At 32.1% G+C, this 25480-nt stretch overlaps 5 protein-coding genes across 10 annotated transcripts; 1 reads left to right on the forward strand and 4 right to left on the reverse strand.

Moving 5' to 3' along the window:
- The first annotated feature begins 1137 nt into the window (after nt 1-1137).
- LOC115707573 (calcineurin B-like protein 10) lies at nt 1138-3052 on the forward strand. 3 transcript variants are annotated; one of them, XM_061115641.1, is made up of 10 exons: nt 1138-1282; nt 1475-1509; nt 1543-1655; nt 1752-1834; nt 1922-1981; nt 2114-2222; nt 2317-2369; nt 2497-2577; nt 2677-2789; nt 2894-3052. In XM_061115641.1, the coding sequence occupies exons 1-10, from the start codon at nt 1214-1216 to the stop codon at nt 2949-2951; spliced, it is 774 nt and encodes a 257-aa protein (XP_060971624.1). In that variant the 5' UTR covers nt 1138-1213; the 3' UTR covers nt 2952-3052. The 3 variants fall into 3 exon arrangements, with proteins under 3 accessions (XP_060971624.1, XP_030491447.2, XP_060971631.1); XM_030635587.2 differs by having other exon boundaries at nt 1140-1282; nt 1475-1655; XM_061115648.1 differs by having other exon boundaries at nt 1168-1282; nt 1468-1655.
- Nucleotides 3053-3329: 277 nt separating this feature from the next.
- LOC115707571 (3-epi-6-deoxocathasterone 23-monooxygenase CYP90D1) lies at nt 3330-8861 on the reverse strand. Its single transcript, XM_030635586.2, has 8 exons — nt 7806-8861; nt 7225-7549; nt 6566-6715; nt 6210-6470; nt 5585-5674; nt 5281-5466; nt 5059-5180; nt 3330-3823 (listed from the first exon to the last, which is right to left on the reverse strand). Exons 1-8 carry the CDS (start codon nt 8042-8044, stop codon nt 3727-3729), a joined length of 1470 nt encoding a protein of 489 aa, XP_030491446.2. The 5' UTR covers nt 8045-8861; the 3' UTR covers nt 3330-3726.
- A 1005-nt stretch (nt 8862-9866) lies between these two features.
- On the reverse strand, nt 9867-12603 carry LOC115707017 (uncharacterized). Its single transcript, XM_030634811.2, has 3 exons — nt 12330-12603; nt 12008-12178; nt 9867-10446 (listed from the first exon to the last, which is right to left on the reverse strand). The coding sequence occupies exons 1-3, from the start codon at nt 12370-12372 to the stop codon at nt 10136-10138; spliced, it is 525 nt and encodes a 174-aa protein (XP_030490671.2). The 5' UTR covers nt 12373-12603; the 3' UTR covers nt 9867-10135.
- Nucleotides 12604-15132: 2529 nt separating this feature from the next.
- LOC115706932 (DEAD-box ATP-dependent RNA helicase 20) lies at nt 15133-19128 on the reverse strand. The gene is made up of 10 exons (XM_030634711.2): nt 18910-19128; nt 18488-18735; nt 18064-18243; nt 17781-17942; nt 17519-17673; nt 16733-16825; nt 16551-16636; nt 16236-16462; nt 15737-15970; nt 15133-15458 (listed from the first exon to the last, which is right to left on the reverse strand). Exons 1-10 carry the CDS (start codon nt 18963-18965, stop codon nt 15400-15402), a joined length of 1500 nt encoding a protein of 499 aa, XP_030490571.1. The 5' UTR covers nt 18966-19128; the 3' UTR covers nt 15133-15399.
- Nucleotides 19129-20214: 1086 nt separating this feature from the next.
- Nucleotides 20215-22843, reverse strand: LOC115707441 (BTB/POZ domain-containing protein At4g08455). 4 transcript variants are annotated; one of them, XM_030635406.2, is made up of 4 exons: nt 22616-22843; nt 22084-22418; nt 20675-20863; nt 20215-20584 (listed from the first exon to the last, which is right to left on the reverse strand). In XM_030635406.2, the coding sequence occupies exons 1-4, from the start codon at nt 22659-22661 to the stop codon at nt 20396-20398; spliced, it is 759 nt and encodes a 252-aa protein (XP_030491266.1). In that variant the 5' UTR covers nt 22662-22843; the 3' UTR covers nt 20215-20395. The 4 variants fall into 4 exon arrangements, with proteins under 4 accessions (XP_030491266.1, XP_030491264.1, XP_030491263.1 ...); XM_030635404.2 differs by having other exon boundaries at nt 20215-20863; nt 22084-22415; nt 22616-22840; XM_030635403.2 differs by having other exon boundaries at nt 20215-20863; nt 22616-22839.
- Nucleotides 22844-25480: the final 2637 nt, after the last annotated feature.

Genomic DNA, 25480 nt, shown 5'->3' on the forward strand with positions numbered 1-25480 from the left:
ACATGAATGATGTTGTAAGCATAACGAACACCCCGTGAAAAAAAATTGAAAAAAAATATTCCGACATGTGTTTTCGGACGTGGACGTGGACGTTGACTAAGAGGTTGTAACAAGAGGTTGACGGTAGCACTCCTCTAAAAAAACTCCAATTACAATTAGATTGGATTGAATGTTAAATGTTAGATTCTGATTGGATTGGATTAATTATTAGATGTCAATCTTAAAATCTAATTAAAAACTGATTCAATCCAATTACATTTATATGTATTAAAAAATTATTATATTTATTTAGGAGAATTACTCCATATATTATTTTTTTTAATTTTTTTTTTCAAATTTACGGTTTGGGTTTCTAAAGTGGTTGCAGCACTAGTTACAATAGGGGATTCTATACGATTTTTTGTTGTAATTTAAGTTGCAGCGCTAGTTGCAATAAGGGTTTCTATGTAGAATTTCGTAAAAAAGCAAAAAAAAAATTATTTTGAAGTGTAAAAATAAAAAAGACCTATTTATTTATATATATATATAATAAAAATATTAAAAAATATATATATTTTAATTATATTTTTAGTGGTTGTTTTTTTTTTTTTTTAATTTGTAAGACTTGTTTGTTTTGTTTATTTTTTCATGATATTTTGTTCTACTTGAGAATGTTGTTATTTCAGTTATTTTAAATTTTTAGTTGCATTAAAATTGTAAATATGATATTTTTATAGAGTATTAAACTTAAATAAATAGTGATATTTAGTTTTAAGTATTTTTCTTCATTTTTTTTTAAATAATAATAAAAAAAATATTTTATATATCAATTAAAAAATAGTTTGAAGTCTAATTAAATTGGATGGGATGATAATTTTTTAAATTTAATTGCTACTTTTTTTTTTCTAAAGCTTTTTAATATTTATTTTAATAAAAAACATTATTATTTTTTTCCTTATTTATTAAATTAACTTATTTTTATAAAATTTAAATTATAAAATATTATCAAAATAATTAAATACTAAAGTAGAATATAATTGGAGTAAGATTAATAAAAATAACTATCCCATTTAACTTTTTTTTTAGTTATTTGACTAAAAATAAAAAGTACCTTGGACATGCTCCACCTGTATTTGTATTTGCTTAATGTGTCCATATAGCTCCAATGCACATTACTATTTTATAACTACTCTAATTTATCTTTTTAGATTGAGCTAAAAAACTTGAAAACGCCATGAATGAAAGACAGGTACCAAGTTTTCTATTTACAAGAACTGACACGAACTCCTTTTTCAGCTCTATGGTACTCTCACGCTCTCTCTCTCTCTTTTCTTATATATACATACATATATAACTATATAACCGAGAACAAATTATAAAATCACAGTTTTTTTTTTAAAAAAATGGTTAATTATTTTCTGAGCTCCCAAACAAAAGATTATAATTATATAAATAAACGTTTCTAAAACTGCTTTAATTTGATGTGAGATAAAAGAGCTCGAGCTCGAGCTCGGTGGGGATGGGCAATACTCTTTGTTCGATGGTGACAACATTAATTAGTGATCTTATTGATTTGATATTCACAATCTCTGGCTGTTGCTTTGGTCTCCACCGTCCACGAAAGTCTTTCTCTTACAAATTCAACGACGTCGTTCGACTTGCAAACAACTCTCTCTGTTCGTCCATTTTCTTTTATTTAAATTCCCCTGTTTATAGCGAAACTTGTTGTTGATTTCAATAAATATATGTACTTTAAATTTTGGATCATGTAGTTAGTGTTAACGAAATTGAGGCCTTGCGTGAACTGTTCAACAAATTAAGTAACTCGATCATTAACGATGGCCTAATTCATAAGGTAACTTTGATTCTTATGTAAAAGTAATTTGAAAATATATTTGTACTTATACTTACTTTTTTGTTTCTGGGTTTTAATAATGTGAAGGAAGAGCTTAGATTAGCAATATTCAAAACTGCTGCTGGTGAAAACCTTTTTGTGGATAGAGTGAGTAAACTAGATCAGCTAGCTAGCTACCGCTTTTTTTCTTTCTTAATTTCTTTGTGGAATGATATCTTTTTTTTTTTTTTTTTTTTGAATTCTTGTGGAATGATATCTGAGTTATATAATATGAAATAGGTCTTTGATGTTTTTGATGAGAAGAAGAATGGTGTCATTGAATTTGAGGAATTTGTCTATGCACTTAGCATATTTCATCCTAGTGCCCCTCTCGTGGACAAGATTGATTGTAAGTACACTACTTATTATAGTCATACTTATTATTGTAGAATATTATGTTAATATGGTTTACTATTTTCTCTTATAATTGTAATGAGTTGCAGTCGCATTTAGGTTGTATGATTTGAGGCAAACTGGATTTATCGAACGGGAAGAAGTAAGTGTCTAATACTATATTTATATCAGGTCGAAAGAAAAATGGTAAAAATGTATGTGATGATCATACTCATAACCAAGGTGAATGAAATATATATCTAGTTTCAAAAGTAACCATATTGTTTCAGGTGAGGCAAATGGTAGTGGCAACATTGTTCGAATCTCATATACAAGTATCAGATGAAACTGTTGAAGCTATCCTTGATAAGGCAATTATTTATAATGACCAACATAGTTTTTCTTTATTCTTTTTTCTTTCTATGAATGGTGTGGATTTATTTAAATTAGCTGTATTCTGTGCTGCACAGACATTTGCAGATGTTGATATTGATAATGATGGTAAAATAAACAAGGATGAATGGCAAGCATTTGTTATTAGTCAACCAAAACTCCTCAATAACATGACACTATATCAATTAAAGTAAGTATATTCTTATATACAAATACATAGCTATAATGATTATGAATGTAGTTTCATCACTGTTTTAGCACGACTTATTTTGATTCCAACTTCATGTGTTACAGAGATATTACCACTGTGTTTCCAAGCTTCGTTTTCAACACTCAAGTTGATGATGACTGAAAAAGTATAGTTCATACTTTTAAATTAATTTCTATATGATTGTAATAGTTTACAAATAATTTCCACCAGCAAAACTAGGAAAATCACCAATTATTCTTTAATCTTTTTAGTCTATAAACATAAATTTTATTTAACAAGTTAATTTTTTAATATTAAATTTATAAAATCATTACAAAAGAGAAACTTATTAAAAGGGTAATGTATGAATATTTTTACTCTCAAAAAGAATATGGGATCACGCAATTTTTTTCTTCCAGCAAGTTAAATTGATAAATCGAATGGGACTTTTTTAGTTTCTCATTAAGAAAGAATTCTTGAAAAATGTCATCATTAGATGGGGCTCAAATGAATGCAAATCATTGTAAATGTCCACTAAACTAATCAAAAGTTGTTACTTAAGAATATAAATTTAATAATATATAACAATAATAATTCAAAAAGTAGCTCCTTTGGTGCCTTTTATTACATTTGTACAAGCAAAGTAAATTAAAGGAAGGACAAAAAAGAATTAACTAAGGCCAGAGTGAACATAGGGATTTTAATTGAAAGGTCCCATAAGAGTTGTACAAAGTTGTCTAATATGACTATATGATGCAGTAATCATTATAAAAGTCCAATTGGATGACACTTGTGTTTAGCTTCTGTGGGTGCCACCCACACGTGTGCACCATGGGAATATTTTTTTTCCTTGTCTTTTCATGTGGGCAGCTCTGTTTTTTTTAGTATCATTGTATGAAGTTACTTAGAAGCTTTTTCTTTAATGGCCACAAAAGGCTTATAAACGACCCTCTTTTCTTTTAACCCAAATGGGCAACCTTCTCTTCATTCTTACAGTGGGGAAGTTTACTATTGTATCCTCCTCAGCAACCCATCTGCAATTTTTTAACAATTAAAACTTTTTATATAAAATATATCTTATATGTATAATTGTAAAACACAGTCACCTTATTATAAACAAAGTGTGGTCAGGCAAGATCTCTAAGAAATCTTATAAAGGTATAATGCACTTGCAGGCCTTGTTAGATCCTTATTAATTACAATAGATTTTCTTTTTAAATTAGTTAGGATATATCCTATGCCTAGTTTGACCATGTAACATGGCATTCATTCTTTGAAATTATATATTTAATGAACTCAACAATAATTGGTGGATTGCAGCATGTAAAACAAGAGACCAGTTAGTTTATTCTTAAATAAATCATTGTTTATAAACAGACAAATTGTCTTTAGGGAAAGTTTGTCAAAAGGAGCCAATGGTAGATACACACTAATTTCAGATTTGGTATTATTTGGATGGTAAAATGCTACTTATAGCCACTACCTATAGCACCCAACCTAATTGAAATTGTAGAAAATATTCATAGCCATTAAGTTAAGGGCATTAAGTTATATTAGAGACAGATTAGAATCATTAAAACTCATACATAATATACAACAAGTAAGAGACTAAATTCCAAAAGTTAGGTAAGATGTCTTAAAAAGAGATTCCTTATAAGGCTTTCTTTCTCATTTTTGTGTCGTATGTGGTGGTGACCATGCTCTACTCACATGGATACCCCATAAAAGGATCCAATTGGATAAATGTTTGGAATGTATGACACAAGTTATTAAAAATGACTAATAACAAAAAATAGTTACAAGAATCTAATCTACCAATATCAATTATATGATATGGTTTTTGATCTAATAAAAAGCACATATAGTTGGTACAAAAAGGTTGTATATTTTAATAGAAACTGGTACTAGTTGCAAAATCTCTTTTGTCTTTCTCCTGAGGAAATTATTATTATAGAAACTGAAAGGACTTGGTTCAAATTTATCCAAATATTGTGCAAATTTTAATGGGAAATGACACTCACTTGATGTTGAAATGGGAGCTGTTGAAGGCTTATGTTATGATGGGCAAGTTTTGTTCTATTGTTTTTATAAATATTTTACATATATATCTAGATTATCTTTTATTATTATTATTATTCTAGTAATTAGATATGGTTTACTGAAAGCAAGTATCTAACTACGTGTGAAGCAATGAAAAATCAGATTCAATAATTAATCATACTGTCATAATTGTAATTGAAACTTATTACTAATAAAAATTCATTATTACCTGAATTGAGTGACCAAGTGGTGTAGAAAGATAGAAGCTTCCAATCTAGCCAAGTCAATCCCAGGGCATAGCCTCTGGCCACCTCCAAATGGGGTGAAGTTACAATTGCTAGTGTCTTTTTCCTGTGAATTTCAGTAAAGGTTCAATGAATTATTGGACTATATACTGTTGATAATTTTGAAAAGAGCAAAGTTAATATTGAAATATTTGGTCCCCACTTACCTGCCACCTCCATGGATTAAACTTGTACGGCCAGTCATAATTACTTTCATCAAGATGAACTGATCTAAAATATGCAAAAGCACACCATCCCTTTGGTATTAGATACCCTTTTATCTCAACATCTTTCATGGCTTTTCTCATCACCCCAATGATAATGTTCCCCAACCTTAGTGTTTCTGTAATGACCTGTAATTTTATTTTATTTATCAAAAGTCAAGCATTTTAGAAAAGTTATAGCTAGCTTTCTTAGCTGTTATTTTCTTCTTCTGTGTCATTTTCATGCAGTGGTAAAAAAAATTATTACCGTTTGAGTAAATGGTAAAGATAAGTAGTCACTCCAACACAGTGGCTCCCCAAGCTCATCTTTAAGTCTTTTTAACTTCATATTCTCCTCCTGAGATAAGATAAATAAGTAAGTGCGTATAGTAGTTATTGGAACTAAGTCTTATATTTTTAATTCATTTTCTATATAAAAATCTTGTACTATAGCTGTCTTTTTCAAGAGAATAACTGCATTAGTCTAATTGGTATATATATTTATTTTGTGGATAAAACCTATGGCTACCTTATATTATATAGGATTTGCATTGTCACCTATTTCCAATGACAAGGCACAAATGAGAAGGAAACCACTTCAGAAACGACAAAACTAGGCAGTAAAATTGGTCAAAAAATGGACTCGAAAGTCACAAATTTCCAAAAAAGAGAAAAAATATTGGCTGGCTAAACAGGATTTATTTATGCAGCTTAATCCAATTAAGTCATTTTTAAATTAAAGAGCACTAAAGAAAAGGGTGTTAATGATGATGAAATGAAGTTGGCATCTTTTCATTATTATGATTATTATTATTAATAAGTGATATGATTATAATAATTTGATTTGTATAACAATCCAATAAAGAAAAAACAAAAAACTAAGTGGTTCATACCATCAGTTGTTGTAGGGCAGTAGGAGAATCTGAGAGATATTTCACTGCAAGAGTCAAAAGAACAGGAACTGAATCCTCTCCTGGGATCATCATATCTATAATGTTATCAGCTATAAGATCATCTGTTAATTGACCACTTGTGTCATTTAAAAGAACATCTATTACATCTCTTGGAGCCTCTTTGGGGACCTTGTTCATCCCACTACTACTTTTCCTAGCTTCTAAAATTTTCTTTACTTGCTTTACCATTTTCTTTTTTGCCTGAAATGAAAAGAGGGAAATTATTTTTTGTATCAACATGGAAATAAGGTAAGATGTTATGTAAGTAGTGGTAATAATAATAATAACTAACTTACCTGTAATGATCTGTGAAGCCTAGTTCCAGGAAAGTTTATTGGTAATGACATGAGGCCTGCAATGAATTCTTGAAATTGTTTTCTTAAGGACTCCATTTCCTCACCAGGATCCAAATTAATCAATGCCTTAACTAATACTTGAAATGCAATCTGAGAGAGAGAGAGAGAGACCAAAAGGGGTGTTTAGTCATATTCTTGTGTTATTAACTTTTAAAAAGTACCATCAAAAACATAATAATTGTTAATCTGTTTTCACAGACAAAATGATTCAAACAAATTTATTCTCAACCACATAACAACTGGTTCACCTTTTCCTTTTGGAAAATCATCCTCAAATCTAAGTAGAAGCTAGAGATGGAATATTTCAAACAATCAATAATTATTACTCTTTCACTGTTTCACAGACAGATTCCTTTATTTTATCCCCCCTAACACATAAAAGAATAAATAAAATTACCCCCCACCTAAAAAAAATATCTTCACCACACAAAAAAGGCTGAATTTTTAAACTTAAAAGATAGAAGGCATCTTTTGTTTTTTGTTGTGTCTACTTGAAACTCTTCCCAAAAAATAAACTAGCTAGGTAACTTGAGAGGAACCAAAGTAATATCCTAACAACTCATTTCCCAAGATGAATATGTGTGAAAAAGAGAGCTTACATTTTTGGTTTCATCCTGAATGTAGATGGGTCGGTCATGGGTCCAATTTGTCATTGATTCTTGGACATATTTGTACATGTCTCTGGTGATTTGAGCCTTGAGTTGTGGTGATTTAAAGAAGCCACCCACTAGTCCATGGATTCTCCTTTGCAAGCTTCCATTGATAAGCAAAATAGAAGACTTTCCCATCAACTCAGTCAGAGATTTTGGGTAAGAAGGCACAAAAACCTTTGCATCACTTTGCAGAATAAATTTACTCACTTCTGCATCTGTTGAAACTATAGCTGGACTTCCAAATATGTGGGACTTAAACACCTTACCATACCTAACCAAAAATAAAAAACACAAAAATACTTGTTAATTTCCCATTGAAAAATCTAGAAAAATTAAAGCTCAAACAAAGTTATCAAAGTAAAATAAATAAATGCATAATTATAGGCAACTAAGTAGCTGGTGAAAAGACTTGGTAACTAGAATTATCAATAGTAAAGAAAACATGTAATGTTAGAGATTAGTTTGAGAACATTAAGTTAAGTTTGGTTTTTTTCCTAAGAAAATAGATTTTTGAGACCATAACTTACATGCGACGACGTTTATCCATGAAGGTCTCAGGTCGGTCAGAGTAAGCACAAGTCACAAACTCGATTGTTTCTCCAAGAAAAGGCCACCCCATAGAGCCTAATGGAAGTAAGCTTCTTCTGGGTTTTGATCCAGTAAGTCTTCTAATAAACTTGTTCTTGTAGAAGATTATGAAGTACAACAAAACAGCTACTGTGATTACAAAAATCCATGAATTGACCATTTTTAGATTTATTTTCATGCAAAAGCACACGCTCTCTTTTCTCTCTCTGTAATAAGCTGTACTATCTTTTGAACAGACTCAATCATAGTAGCAATGAGGACATTTTTTCTCTCTCTTTTTTTTTGGTTATAGAAGGAATGAATTAAAGTTGCATGTGTACAAGCACACGAGTGGTAAAGTGAGAAAGAGAGAGAAATGTTGGACCAAAGTTTTAATACAGAGTATATGTAATGAGGAACAACTGACTAGTTGAGTATATTAAAGAAGACTTGCTTTTTAGTTTCTTATATAAGAAACTTAACCATGTTTGGATTCGGGTCGAACCCGGGTTTATATACTTGACTGAGTTGAAATGAATATACTATAATTTCTTACTGACCCCACTTCTCAGACTTTGGTAAACTTATTAGTAGTATGGATCAAATAAATACTTGAAATGACCACATAAACTTTATTTACATATATGTACATTGGAGAGAAAAGTTATTTCAAAATGTGGATGATTGATCTTAGTTGTGGGACAGTAGATTTGGGGTAGGCCCTGTTTTGGGTAGAAGCAGCTGGAGGAGTCCCCTCGTGCATTCATGTGATGATACTTTAATAACTCCAGCCACACTTCTTCATCATCATCATCATCATCATCACCATCATCATCATCATCATCTCTATATAGCCGAATGAACCTCTCATGTCATACTCAAGCCCCATCCTTTGTGATTTTATATATATGGTTGGTAGAGGTAGAGGCTGCATGTGCAGCCTTACCCTCTCTTTTTGCCAAAACTTCTCTTTTGCTTGTTATATAATATAAACCTCTCATTTCCATCAGCCATGGACACACCGCACCAATATGTAATAACAATAACTATAATAAAGAGACTACCCTTTTGTTTTAGCTTTCTAACAAGTCTTAAAACACTATTGCCTTTTCAAATTGCTAAACAACATCAACAATATTCATGTATCAAAGTCATACACGCTATCACTCACAAAAAAAATAAAAAAGTTAAGAGACTTTGCTTTTAGTTTAGTTTAGTTTTAGTTCTATATTTTTTGCCGCACATTACTCCTTAAATATTGTTTATATCTCTTTCTTCTAACTACCTAACTTATAATTAGGTACCATTCAAAGATATGTCCTTTCTTTATCATCAAAATCTTTACACTTTATTAATGCCACTATATCTAGAGAATCTTATGGAATATATTTGGATAGAGTGTTTTTTTTGGTATTGCCTTTGAAGAGTGAAGCGTAGAGACTAGAGACGATAGGCAATACAAGTGTAATTTGGGAAAAGGAGGTAGAATATAAAGAGGGTGAGAAATTAACGTATGTATGATGGTAATGGTTGTTTTTTAGTGTCAAGATGGCTGCATGAGGTGGGGACTTCTCAGAATTACACACAGGTGGGGTGTCCACATCATTTTTGGAAATTGTTAATACTGCTTTCAATTGGCCCATGTGAATCACCACAAGTTTTTAAGTAATAAAGTTTTTAAGAGAATATGGTTAACTTCGAAATTTCTGTGATTGGTTACCAAATGAAAATTATGTTCTCTCTTGCATAGAAAACGACAATATGATTACTAGGGACAAAGAAAATATGACAAGGAAAGCAAATTACTAGTCACTGTTCCTAAAGTTCAAAGGCATTGAGAATATATTAACATCAGCCAATCTAAAGGGTATATAGAGGGCCCTCCCTTGCTCTGTTCTCCTGGAACATAAATTTGTACAAAAGCTTCAGATCATGCTTACTTCATCTGAGCTCAAAATGATATGCATATTTGAATCAATAAACACAAACCCAGCAGCAGTCTGGGATTAAAGGAGACATAGTAATAGAAAAGTGTGGTTTTATACTGCTACTGTCTCATTGTAATCTGTAACCAAGCAACTACAAAATCCACAAATTTCTGCAGCAGACCAAACACAACATTTTGATTTACACATGGCAATTTTTTTTTAAGTACTTCCATTGTAAACTGGCAAAAGTCTAATCATAATGTAGTGACAAATAAGGAAGTGAGAAACTTGGAATACTAAACAATTGTGTTTCCTCTTTTTTTCAGATATTCCTTAATCATTTGATAGCAGTTGTTCGCCAGTTATATGCTCGGAACAGACTTTGTTCGAATAAACTGCTTAAGCAAAGCTTTTTCCTCATCGATACGCTTCCTTTCTTTGGGATCATTTGTTTTAATCTTCCTTTTTTCTTCCAATATCCACTTGAAAAGTTCAAGCTGTTGATTCTCTGAGATTGGTTGTCGCAATTTAGGGGGAGGCTCTTTGACAATCGGCGTAGGTAGAGATTTATCAAGGGGGACAGTGACAGTAGCTGTTGTTTCAACTGGGGTTGCAACTTCATCCACTAGCTCTACGTCTGTGTCTTTCTTTTTCGTTCTCATGAAAATATAAGCTACAAAGTTGACACAAAATTCAAACGTCAGTCTAGTCATAAATTTTGTGGATTCTAGAACCAATGTGTCAACGTCTCAAAGTTCTATTATGGATTGTAATTCATAATGCCTGGTAAGAAATTCCCTCCCTTTCATATGGAAAAGTTAATGCCTGTTTAAACCAAACATGTTCGACAGACAGACAGTCTTTATTTCTTTCCAAATAGCCCATAAATTTTCCAAAACAAACTTGGCAGGCTCAAGTAGGAAACTGAAGGTTCCACCAAACCCTGCAATCTTTGTTCCCCATCCCCAGTTATTAATTAGGCAGCAGACCTAATAAATTGAACCCCAGACAGCCCAATACTGCACAGCTACTCAATATCCATGACATGAAGATTCTATATCAAACTCTTTTAACTTGACCTTAACCAAAAACTTTCCATAAACTTAAGGTAGAAAAGCTCGTCAAAAGCAAAGAAAGGTCTTTTTTTAACCAAACGAAAGGCTACTCGAACTCACTCACAAATAAAATAATTGTTCTACAGCACCAACAGCCTAAACAACTGATGATAAATCAACCTCTGTACCGTTCTTCTAAATTGATGGAAATGGCATTTTCAGTTGCCAAGGTTTCTTGCAAGGACATATTATATTAAATGAGAAGGAATCTTTTCTTATCACATGAGCTCCAAGCTTCTATGAAACCTAAGACACTATCAACATGTCATATTCTCATCATAGCTAACAGCTATTTCCAATCAACGTTGCTGAACCCACCACTTTCTTATCTTTTTTAAATTGGAACAAGAACACTATCAACATGTCATATTCACATTATAACTAACTACTATTTCCAATCAATGTTGTTGGACCCATCACTTTATAATCTTTCCTAATTCCCAGCACAGAAACCATGACTTGTTGATACTTAAATCGGAAGCTTTTATCCCTTTTACTAGACACAGACTTGAAGATTCAAAATTAGATACCTAATCATATTACTGCACAAAGAAAAGTACATGCCAGTTTGAGATGCACAATTTATTCTGCAATCACCTACAAATTACGGTATGGTCCATCCCATTAATGAATACCTTATCTACAAGACTCCAACTGGTTACACAAAGCTCCCAGACACTATTTTAAGGGCCTAATAAGACCAGCAATAAAGCACAGCATCTAGGTCTAACAATTAAGAGGATATTAGATTATTAATCAATCTCCAGAAAGAAGTAAATATTATAACCAGTTCGCCAAGCCTTGCAGATACCATAAACAAATATAAAGATGGTTCCCTTGATTAGAAGTGAGTATCAAAGATTTCAAATTTAATTGAGAATTAATTTTATTTTGAACACACAAATAACTCGAAACAAAAGCCATAAATTTTTATACAAAGTACCTACAAAACTAAACTTAAATCTCACTTCAAGTTCAAACAACAAAAATACCAATAAGTTTCGCAGAACCCATGCTAGAAACATTATTACTCAAAAATTGTGAGAATTCCATTTCACATTATCTGTAATTAAGCAGTAAATACATGAGTTAAATTAAGTTAAAGGAAAACAAAAATACCTCCAACAGCAAGATTAACAGTGAGAAGCAACGGCCAGAGGAACTTGTAACGGCGAGCAAATGATTCCTTAGGGGGCTGAGGTGGAGGTGGAGGTGGAGGGTGAGTCCCCATTGACGACGAAGATGAAGATGGTGAAGAAAAGTCCTTCCCTTGAAATTGTTTCAGCTGCGCTGTTTATATAAAATAAAAATAATCATTAGAAAACAAAACCCCAACTATTGAATCACAAAAAGATTCCTTCTTGCTGGCTTAATTATAGAAAATAAATTTCGAATCAAAGGAAAAAAAAAAGATAGATGTAGAGGGAAAATAAGTATTTACCCTTTTTGGGTTTATTGGTATAGAGCTTTGGAGCTTCAGCCATGGCTTATTGTTATAAATTAGAGTGCAGAAATCTTCGTCTTTCTCTTTCAACTTGTCAGTTTCCTACCAACCACTGTACTATATTAGTCTAACACTGTCACAAGAACAAATTAACATAATAAATAAAAATCAGAGCCTTGTATTGGAGCCGAGCCCTACTAATTTGTTTTTCAATTTTGTGCCTTCAATTTAAACGAAAATAACGGGAGATTAGATTTCGTTTACATCTTAGTTTCAAATTTTTAAAACTAGGGTGCTTTTGTGATATTTTAGTTTTAAATTTTTTTAATCATAAATTAATTTTTTAAAAATAAAAATATATTTTTTAATTATTATTATTTTTTAATTTTAAAAACAAAAAATAAAAAATTTCTTCTTTACATTTCATTTTTATTTTTCTTTGTTGATTTTATTTATGTCGGGTCTGGGGTTTAGATTCAGGTTAGGATTTGAGTTGGGGTCGTTGAGTTTGGTCCGGATTCCAAAGTCTAATTTGGGTAGAAGTCTAAAATACTGATAAAAAAATAGTTTTAAAAGAAATTGGAAGTAATTTTGTTTGTTTTTAAAATTTATTAAATTTTAATTCTCAATTAAAAAATTAAAAAAATATATAATTTTTGAAAATATTTTTATTTTCTAATTTTAAAAATAAAAAATTGATTAAAAGTATTTTTTTTTTTCTTTTTTTAAAAAAAAAAAACGAACCTTAAAAGAAAAAAAATCATTCTATCTTTACTTTTTAGTAGTACAAATATAAATATTGTTCATAAATACCTTCCAAAATATAGTTATTATGTTTTAAATTTTGGGTGGACTTCCATTCATTTAGAAGGTATTTTATGTAAGTGTAAGGCTATATTTGTTAAGAAGGAGAAAGAGTCGGATGGAATGAGTATGGAGGGAGATTTTGAAAAGGATGGAGATGATAATAACTTTCTTTTTTGGTTTGGTATTATGTGTAAAGTTGAAAAGATAGAAACAAAGTTAATTAAAATTATCATTATATCATTTTTAGTAGAATAATATTAATATTTTGTATTTTTATTTCGCCTTTTTTCAAAATCATTCCAAAAATAGGAAGAATGGATTTTTGGGATTTAGAGGGGGAATGTTTTCCTCAAACATTCATCCCCTCCCTTTTCTTGTAGTTGTCCTACCAAATAATGAAACAAGGAGTAAGATATATATTAGGAGGAAAAGTTAAATATTATGTTACAATATCACATGTTCAAAATTGAACTTTAAAAAATATAAAATTTAACTTTTAAGAGAAATTAAAATTAACATCAATTTTTTTTTGCGGATTTTATGTAAAATTTACAAATATAAAATTAAAACTCTTGTAATGAATATTACTATGCACCAATAATATTTAACACTTTAAACAATAATATTTCACTACATGAATAACGATATAATACTTTAAGTATGTTAAGCATTATTGATACATTTTTCTTACGTCTTCCACAACAGTAAATATAAATTTGTAACTACAGACCTCTAATCACTATAAAATTTATATGTAACTATTTAATTTAATAAAATCAATATTTGCTTAAAGTATTGACCCTAAGTTAATTATAAATACATTCAAACTCCAACCCCAACTTTATTTCTAAAGGAGTAAATGCCATTTTGAACCCTATGTTTTACAAAAATTACTAATTGAATTTTCTATTTTGTTAAATAACAAAATGAACCTTGTATTTTTCAAAAATAGTACAAATAAGACCTAAATTGATTTTTTTGTCAAAAATTTAATAATAATTCAATCTAAGAATATTATGATAAAACTATTTATATTTTTTGTATCTATTCACATTGAGAATTGTCTTCAAGTTAGTTGTATTACAAAAAATTTGTCGAAAATTAAACTCAAGGTCTTATTTTTACCATTTTAAAAAATACCGGATCCATTTTATTATCTAACAAAACAGAAAATCCAATCAATAATTTTTACAATACACAAGGTCTAAAATACAGTAGAACCTCTATTCAAGAATACACTTGGGACCAAGTAAATTATATTCTAATTGGGAGGTTATAACTAAATAGAGGTACACTAGAAAAAAAATTAAAAAACCAAAAAATATCAATGTAACAATAATAACAATAAATAATCAGTAATACTATATCATAATAGAAATATTTTAGAGTAAATATAATTTCATACATGTATTATAATTTAAAATAAAATTATTAATTTTACATAAATAAATTTACAAAATACATGAACATATTTTATTAAGGTGTAATTATTCTTATATAGAGGTATACTTTGTTAATATGGGACTTAGAAAATGTATAACTAATTACAATTTAGAGGTTATTCTTATTTATAACTGGCCCAAATCGGGACTTAATTTTTTTTATAATAAATTAGAGGTTATTCTTGAATAGAGTATTCTTAAATAGAGGTTCTACTGTAGTATTTAAAAAAGATTAAATTGGTTGGAGTCAACGTGGACCCTCAAAGCATACAAAAATATTATATTAAAGAAAGCTTTTAGTAAAGTAACTAATTTGTAGGCTTTGGTTGGGTCATACAAAATATATATATACAATACAATACATAGCTGAGCTCTATAATCCCACATGATTTACATTATATTAAAAATAACTCCAGCTTCATATGCCCTGCAATGTAATCATCTCATATCACTATTGAAGTTTTTTTAGTCCAACTTTCAGTGTACCAATTTGGGGATTGGAAAGGGAAGAGTTCTTTTGAAAATAGAATGGAGTGCTATATACACAACCGTGAAGAAAATTTTTGTTTAGCAATTGTTGATGAAACTGTTATAGTATGAACAAATGTTTTTATCTTACACATTTTGGGTACTAACTACCCAACTTCTACAGTTTGTGAAGCTAAAAACAAAGCACATAAACACTATGTCCAATGGGGGAAAAACGTATCTGTAAACCTACCCTCTAGATTCATACATGTTTTCCGGCATTTACTCTAGTTAATCCCAAACCCTTACTTGGCTTGATTCTGAATTCCTCTTCACAGTAACCATAGCTCTTAGCTCCACGGGCGGCTTCCACCAAAACCTCTACCGCGATCTCGAAAGCCACCATGACCTGATGATCAATATAACGGAAGAAAATAAAGACAAGCATTAGCGAAATGAAGACAAATTAGCAAACTTAAAGTGCACTATTAGGTGTCTAGCCTTTGAACGCACAACCAATACGATACAGTGTTATGGAAAATAATTGGTTCCAAACTTGGACCAAAATTATAACCCACCATTTCACAGTGCACACCCAAAATGTTGTATCATTCCACACTTATTATACATGTAGCAGTATGTGTTTTTGTTAGCGCCAACCATACTAGTCAAATTCTAGCAACTGACCTGAAAGGGGAGGAGGTGCACCACGCCCCATCGATGCTAATTCTGGACTGATCTTCTGTCCAGCTTCCTCAAGTATGTTAATAAGATCCTTTGCAAATCTGGCATTAGCAGCTGTAAAGAAAGTGTATGCTGTTCCTTTAGCTCCTGCTCTTCCAGTTCGACCAATGCGGTGAACATAGTCCTCAAGGGATCCCGGAAAATCATAATTTATAACATATTTCACATCCTTCACATCTGCAACAAATCAAAAGTACCGAAGAATTAGAATTATACCTTCCAAACCAAACAAAAATACATATCACCATAACAGAAAGACCACTTGGAATGTGAAATAGGATGCAATGGATTTTAGGGGCCTAGGAGCGGAAAAGGTAGCTGGAATCAAAGACCACTTGAATACTGTGAGATTGTCTTTAATACAGAGTGTGTGGACTGACATGAAATACCAAAACAACATTGTTAAGTCATTGTGTAAGCACTTAATACATTAGCACAGTACCTAGACCACGAGCTGCAACATCAGTTGCAGTCATTATTGGGCTCTTGCCAGCTTTAAACTCGGAGAGAACCCAATCTCTTTCTGCTTGACTTTTATCTCCATGAATAGAAAGGGCAGGCCATCCATCCATTCTAAGTTGTCGGGTGATCTGATCACATCCTTTCTTGGTGTCCATGAAAATCAGTATTCTGCTCCCATCCATAATATCCTCCAACAACTTCACTAATCTTGAAAACAAAAAACAACCGATCAACAAGTATCCTTCAAATCACATTAGATTTATTGTGGAAAAGAACAAAATAAATGCAATCTTACTTGTTATATTTCTGATTTTCAGAAACAATATCAACATGTTGGCGAATCGCGTGATTTGCCTTCAAATCTTGTGATCCTATAATTACCTTCAGAGAGTCCAATTGAAGTGTCAATACAGAACATAGTTTTCATGTTATAATGGTAAGTAAACAAATTAAAATGATAAGATTCAAGTGTTTTACTTTGTAGGGATTATAAAGGAACTGCCTGGACAATTGTTCAACCTCTTTTGGCCAGGTAGCACTCCAGTACAATGTTTGACGGTCAGGGCGAATCTGCAAAAAGCCATTACCAAAAATAAGACCACCTTCTTATTTGTTATATTCTTTTTGCTTGAAACATCACTATTTTATCACCTTTTCATAGATAAATAAGAGGGATGAAGCTTACCGAATTCTAGCTAAATGTTTTTCACGTAAACCAATACTACTTTTCTTTAAGAATTGGGTACAGATGGGTAACCAAAGTGACCAAATACTTGCTCGAGGGGAAAAAAAAGGTTACGTAAAATTGGATATTTGTAACAGTTAAGTGACATATTTTTAAGTGATCAGCATCGACAATTAACTAATAGGATGACAATGAAAAAGTAGAAACTACAAAAATTGAAAAATGTAAAAAAAATGCAATAATGAAACTTTTTTTCTTCTTATTTTGATACCAAAAAATCCCTCATATTCACTCAGTAGGCCCAAGTTCAAACTGGGGCTCAATTCCTAACTCTAAAATACTTGGGGAGTTGGAAACTACAACAATTAGCAAATGCTACTTAAGTGCCTACGAGTGGCTCAAAACATTTGATGTATAAGGGTGATGAAGGAACATGTGACAAATGGCAATATGAAAAGTCTTTAAGTGCTCACAACTAAACAAGTAAACATTCTTAATACAAAGTCCAGACTACAGCAGTCATAATTTTGACATATTCTATATGAACGTGCAATAAATAAATAAATAGAAAACCATACCTGAGAAACAATTTTTCGTATCTGAGGGTCAAATCCCATGTCTAGCATCCGATCAGCCTCATCTAAGACAAGATATGTGACCCTTCGCAAATTTGTATGATGTGATTCCATCATATCAATTAACCTCCCAGGTGTGGCAATTACAATCTCAACCCCTGAGAGAGAAAACGTACAGTATAGTTTCATCAGCAACACGGGAAGCAAATACAAAAACTGAATGACATTGTGATACAAAGATCAGAAACTTTAAATTACCACTGACCTTTCTGGAGGTCACGAACTTGGGGTCCCTTTGGAACCCCACCATAAATGCAGGTGCTTTTAATCTTTGAAGATGCACCAAATTTGGTAGCCTCTTGTTGTATCTGAACAGCAAGTTCACGAGTTGGAGCCAAGACTAGCACAATAGGACCATCTCCAGGAGCTGAACAAAGGTACACATTCATGGGAGTTGATGTTGGTTCAATAAATATACACAAACCACTACAAAAATTTCACAGTAACAATAACCACATAATCATTGAAGTTAAACAATTAAAGCTTACATAGTATTGGCTGTGCATTGACATGGACAATTGCCGGCAATAGATAGGCAAGTGTCTTTCCTGATCCAGTTTCAGCAATTCCAATAAGATCCCGGCCCTTGAGAGCCATTGGCCATCCTTGAGCTTGAATGGGCGTAGGCTCAACAAAACCAGCTTTTGAAATTTCTTCCAAAACATAATCTACATTCAAATAGAAAGTTTACATAAAAATACTCGTACAAGAAAATAAAACCTCACAAAATTAGAAGTTACCTAACAAAAAAATTCTGAAAAATTGATTGAGATAGAAAATAATTAATATTTAGCACAGTGTACTGTTCTTAATCCATACCCAAAGTTGTGTTGTATTCTTATTACAAAAAACTCAAACAACAAACAGCAGCTGGGTTTAAAAAACAAACTCAAAGGAGAAGAAAATAGGTACCCGGGAACCCAATGTCACCAAAATCCTTAATGGGTTTTGGCACATCACGGCCTTCGACTGTAATTTCTCTCCTCAGACGATACTCCTCAACGTCTCTCTCAGACATTGCTGCCACAGTCGGCGACTCCACATAAAAGTTCTTCTCGAAATGAGACAGCCCTTCCAAGTCAAACTTTTTTGGTGACTCACCACCGTCATAATCTTTCTTACTGGACGAGGACCGGACCGAACCCCCGAAACCCGAATCGCTGAAAAAAAAACATAATTAAAAAATTCCCATCAAATTTGATATATAAGATCATAAAGACATATTGGTTTATAGCTAAAGAATTAACTGAATGGATTATTGAGAAAAGCAGGAACGCGGGTTAATTAGCTCTGAGATTACAAATTAGGACATTTATGGGGGAGATTGAAGTTACCTTCTCCGGTCACGGTAGGAAGTTGGGTCCCCGGACCGACTGTCATAGCGGCTCATGATGGGGAAGATTGGTGACCGGCGAGTGAGACTATGTTAGCGCGAGGCGAACGAGGGTTTTAGAGAAAAAGCTTCTGTTGGACGTTGAATAACAAGTCTAGCATTTCACTGCAACACCCCGAGAATTAGAGAAGAGAAGAGTGAAGAACCCTCTTCGCTCTATTGATACTGGCCCAATCATGAGAGGACATGTGTCCACCACGTGGCCGGACAAATGATGTCGTAAAACAAGAAACGACACCTGCTTGAGAAAGATGACAAGAAACGACATTGGAGGTTTTTGAAAACGATACTTCATTTACGGCAAATTTATAATGCGCGACTCATGTCTGTAGATGTCGTTTTTAAGTTCTGTAGAAAGAAACGACAGCAAAATTTAGATGAAAACGCATTATTATCCTGACTAATTTATGTCCCGTTTTTCTTTTCTTTTTGAAAAGATGTCCCGTTTTTTATTCTCATAAAACATTCATCAATTTAGGAAGAAACATCTGAATAAATTTATAAAAAGGAACACAAAATTTCCTTTATAAAATGGTTTATTTGTCTATATATATTACAATTTTTTTTTCTGAACAAATATATATCACAAATACAATCTTGAAGAAGATACAAACTGAAACTCCAGGAGAATATAAATGAACATCAATAATTTCCTTAAAGCGAAAATCAAGATGGGGCATAATTATTTTTTGACCAATAATATTTTTATACTAATTTTTGTAATATTGTGGCACATTGTTATCTTTTTTTCTTATCATTAGCAACACTCAATGCTTAAACAGATCCAATACTCAAGATTTGGTCTACTCCAGCTCGCAATTCTCAAACCCACTCACAAGACCAAAAACCTATCGCTTATATGTTTTTATTTTTTTCGACTTTAGTGTTGGTTTTAGTCATTTCTATATTGTTGTTGTTTCTCTAAACATAGGTCATTCTTTTAAATGATGCCAATTTTCCATAATTATGTCTTTTAAAAGATGTTGTTTGCCATTCTACAAGGCCCACTAAGGGGCACTAGTGCTACAACTCCCAATACAAAAGTACTAAAGTTGTTATATCGATTAAGTAATTAAATATCAAGTTCTATATAATTTAATTTAATAATTATTACTAAATATTGTTAACTATTTACAAAGTACCACATCGGTGTTAGTGTTCAAAATTGAATGAACAGAAAATGTTTTTTTATTTTCCTAATCACTACAATCAGATTAGATATATTTTGATAGAAATTAAATGCAAGTTGAGGAAAAGAAACAAAAATAAAAACACTTGAAGAGGATGAGTTGATGCACCCCCATGAATTTTTAAACTTCTCTATTCACAATTTGGAAACCCAATAAAACAGAAAGCTCTACAGAGAAACTAAGAAGTAAACTGGCCCCAAAATCAGCATAAAACCACAATTGCCTAAGTAAACATTGCTATGACTTTTGAGAAGAATCTTTACAGGCTGCTGTATTGACTTGTTTTGAGAGAGAAGCTTCATAGATTTCAACTATAAGGTGTGGATCTTTCTCCTTAAGCTCCAAAAACTCCTCCCTTTTTGTAAGCTTGTCCATGTTCTCCGTTATCATTGACAAGGATGCCTCGAGGACAAGCTTAGCATTGTGCTGGTGGGCAAAGGCATAGCTCCCAATTAAATTATCCCAGTTTAGAGTGGATATCAGAAACCTCTCACAACAGATCTTGAGATGATTTACCTGATATTTTTCAGCTAACACTAGCAGGGAATAGGCCATATGCTCATTAAAATCAGCGTCAGCTGTGTACAAATAGTTGACAAAAGCACGAAGGGCCTCGTATGATACATCGTTGATCTTTATGGTGCCGCTTCTACTTTCTTCCATTTCATTCTCGAGCATGGCTCTGAATACTGGGGAACGACTTGCCTGTTATGTGTCAAGTGCAACAAAAATGTCCAATCCATAAAGATATAAGTTCCAGGAGTTCACACAAGACTTAATCAGGATCAAAATTACCGTAATAAACCACACATAGGCTGGAACGTAGATTGAAGGGAAACATTGAAATATTTCCTATATTGAGATTGAATTAGCAATCCAATTAAAGAAACATGGCTTGGTACATAGTTCAGCATCTCAGGTTTTGAAAAATTACCATTGCAAGTCCTCAACTCCAACTATAATATTCATAACTACATAGTGCAAACAAAATCACCAAATTGAGGTTTGGGATATAATATAGGTAATTTATAAATGAATCAAGCAATGGAACCAGATAAGAATAGCTTCCTAGTTTCGAGACACATCTCCAAACTCTATACTCAAATGGTAAATTAGCAAAGTATGTAGACTAACACCTAACTACTTGAATTTCTTTTCTTCACCAAACAATAAAACTTCAACCCCATCATGATTCATGACTCACTCTCATGTTTAAGGATTCTTTATCACTATAATGCTGTGCAAACAATACAAGAATTCAAGAAAGTAGAATATGTAGTCTCACCCAAATGCATAGGTTTTCACAAATTCCAAACATAAGTACATTCAAATGGATGAACAAGATTTTTAAGATGCATATTTCTCCTCATTTAATAGCCATACTGTCACATAATAAAGAACAATCCATCGATATTGGCATACAGAAGACCAAAGAAACGAAAGAATCTTTAAAAATAAATAAATAACAGAACAGAGTTGAGTTGAGTTCCAACCAAAACAGCCTTATATGAGCCAAAAAAAAAAAAGTGGGGGAATTTTTTCAAAAATATTTTTTATGTTTTATTTACAAGGTTTAAAGTTTTTATTTGAAAAAAACATGATTTTAAACTTTCAAAATTATAAAAATACAATTTCCCAGCAAAAAGTGAGAAAACGAAACATCACAACAAGTGTAAATAAGCTATAAATAAGTATAGAGGTCACTTCAGTTCGAATCCCCCTCCTCCAAAATTAAAAAAAAAAAAAAAAAACCTATAAAACAACCAGAACAGCAAGAAAACAAACCTCATAACAACTATTAAACTGTAAAACTAAAAATTTCTCAGTTTTAACATATTTTTTTAAATTTTTTCAAATTTTTGGTCAAATTATGTAAAAAAATACTTCTTTGTTTTTACAAACATCACATTTCTATGGATACTGACCAGAACAGCCTTATGAGCCGGGACGGCCGGGGCAGGAGCACCGGAAGTACCTTCCAATGCAACCAAAATGACGTCGGAGAAGCGAGTAGAATAGGGCGTAGGGGCAGTGGAGTAATGGTTGGGATAATCCATCGAATCACAGAGCTTAAGAAAAGCGACCTTGGCTCTGAGGTCTTCGATCTCGCGCTTGAGATCCTCCTCCGTATCGTTGGCCTCGTCGTAGCACTCCTTGCAGGTGCCACCATCATGTGCGTCGTAGTCCTCCTGACACGATATGCACCTCATCGTCTCCGCATCTGAATCTGACTCTGACTCCATATCCATCTCGTAATCTCCTGACACGATATGCACCGAATCGCTGAAGAAATTAAATATTAAAAAAAAAAACCAAAAGAAAAATCATATTAAATTTTTTCCATCAAATTTGATATAGAAGACAATAAAACCATATTGGTTTATTGAGAAAAGCAGGGAAGTGAGTTAATTAGCTCTGAGATTATAAATTAGGATATTAGGGGAAGTTTGAATTTACCTTCTCCGGTAACGGTAGGAAGTTGGGTGGTCGGACCGAATGCCATAGCGTTCAGGATGGGGAAGATTGGTGACCGGCGGGTGAGACCATCTTAGCACCAGGCGAGTGAGGGTTTCAGAAAAACAGCTTCACAGAAATTCCAACTCTTATTTATTTATTATTGCTGAATAGCTTCTCTTCGACCTTGAATAACTAGCATCTACTGCAAGTGTGCAACCCCGAGAATTAGAGGAGCCCTCTCCCTCTTGTATCGACCTAATCATGAGATGACACGTGTCCACCAGGTGGCCGGACAAATGATGTCGTAAAACAAGAGACGACACCTGAAAAGAACATAACACAAGAAACGACAGTCGAGGTTGCACAATACAAAAAGACAATAAAAATAGTTTAAAAAAATAATAAACAACATTTTTTCCCTTCAACTATGAGGGTAGTAGATTTTTACCCAACCAATTAATTTTCTTTTTTGCAAAAATTCTTTCTCTCTAGTTATATTTGGTTCATTTTTTAAATTAATTTACTTATTATAACTATGAGTTACATGTACTATATAATATGAGAGTTATTTGAAATTCAATCTGTACCTTCTCCAAACAGCCTACATGAACCTACAATCTTGATCAAGAACTAGGAAGAAAAAAGTTAGCTCATATGATTATTCTACATGAGTACCCTTTATCGATGGTTGAACACGGTAGATTTATAGATTTTGCAAACACGATTTCTCCTATGTTTCAATTGATGTCAAGAAATACAATAAGGTCTAACATTATGAAGATACATAAGCTTGAGAAGGAAAAATGTGGAGAAATTTTGAAGAAAAATAAAAGTAGAATAGCTTTAACCAACGATATGTGGACTGCCAATCATCAAAAGAGAGGATATATGGCTGTTACAGCTCATTTTATAGACGATGCTTGGACCTTGCATAGTCGGATTATAAGCTTTAAGTATGTACCATGCCCACATGACGCTTCAGCACTTACAGAGGCACTAAGTTCTTCAATGTCTGAATGGAGCATTAAGATAAGGTTAGTACGGTGACACTTGATAATGCATCCACTAATAATGCAATGATTCCACTTTTGAAGCAAAAATTTGATCCTAGTTGCTTTATTTTGAATGGAGAGCTGCTTCACATGCGTTGTTGTGCGCATGTTTTGAATTTAATTGTTAGAAGTGGTTTGTCTGTTATCGGTGATAGCGTTGATAAGATTCGAGATAGTGTCGCTTATTGGTCAGGCACACCAAAACGGTATGAGAAATTTGAGGAGAATGCTCGTCACCTTGGAGTCACATGTACTAAAAAGTTGTCTCTTGATTGTGTTACAAGATAGAATTCAACATACTTAATGATAAAGACAGCTTTATTGTACAAAGCAGTATTTGAGCGAGCAAAGCTTTGTGATCCAAAGTATAAATGTTTGCCATCAGAAGATGATTGGATTAGAGCTCAAAAGTTATGTGAAAGGCTAGAAGTTTTTCATGAGGTGACAGAGTTATTTTCTGGTACCAAGTACCCTACTGCCAATCTATTCTTCCCGGAGATGTGTAAAATTAAGAGGAAAATTGAAGAAGGAATGTCATCAAATGAGTTATTTATTAAGGATATGTCAACTCAAATGATGTTTAAGTTTCAAAAGTATTGGGAACAGATTCATGGGATTATGACTATCATAGTGGTTTTGGATCCTAGATACAAGTTTTTGTTGCTCCAATTTTATTTCTCAACTCTATGGAGATGATAAATGGGAGGTTGAAATTAGAAAGGTGCGTAGGCTTTGTGTTGATCTATTCAATGAGTACAAATCTAAATGTCATACTTTAAGTGAAAACAATTCACTTGTGGAAGGGTCATCATCTTCTTCAACACAAGATCATTTATCTAACTATGACTTATATGTTAGAGCTTCATCTGGTGCAATGAATGAAAAGTCAGAGTTGGATCTCTATTTAGATGACCAAGTGTTACCCAGATCGATGAATTCTTTGATATATGCAACTATTGGAAGATAACAGGATCTAAATATCCCGTGTTGAACATGATTGCCAGAGACATATTTGTCGTGCTGCCAAGACTGCAGTCGAGTCCTCATTCAAGATCGGTGGTAGACACGTGAGTCCACATCGAGCAAGACTTCATCCTACTACTTTAGAGGCATTGGTCTGTACTCAAAGTTGGTTGGCAATTGACAAACAAGGTATAATTATTTATTTCTTATTATATAAGTTTATACATTAATTAAGAGTTGTTTTATTATATTATTTTAATAATTTTTTTTACAGGCACAAAAACTAAACTAATTACCGTAAATGATCAAGATAATGATGTAGATCCGAATATGGTAATTGTTTTCATTTTTAAAATTTATAAATTAAATTATACTTTTATTTTTAACATATTTATTTTTTTGCAGGAGTCGTACACAGTAAATCTTGAAGACTAGAAGAACAACATATAAAAAGTTTATAGTTAATTTCATGTATTTTTTAGAGGAGATTTATTTCATGTAATCATCATACTACATTATTATTGATGATTATATTAGTGGAATTTCTAAAATTTGGTAAATTTTTTAATTTTTCAATAGTAAAATTATATTTTTATGAATTTGATATATTTTTTTTATTGATTTTGACAAATAAAATAAAAATATATAAGAAAAAAAATGATGTATTATTAGTTCTTAAACAAATAAATTTTGGAAAAAAAAATTATAAATTTAGATAGAAAATAATTTTTTTTTTTTAAAAAAAAAAAAAAAAAAATTGGGCTCGGACGATCCGATCCGTATAAGACGGCTCGATCGTATCCGATCCGAGTATCCGATCCGCCGGGCGGGGCAAGGTATGCATCCGTAC

The sequence above is a fragment of the Cannabis sativa genome, chromosome 1 (assembly GCF_029168945.1).
Source record: "Cannabis sativa cultivar Pink pepper isolate KNU-18-1 chromosome 1, ASM2916894v1, whole genome shotgun sequence".
Classification (NCBI taxonomy): Eukaryota; Viridiplantae; Streptophyta; class Magnoliopsida; order Rosales; family Cannabaceae; genus Cannabis; species Cannabis sativa.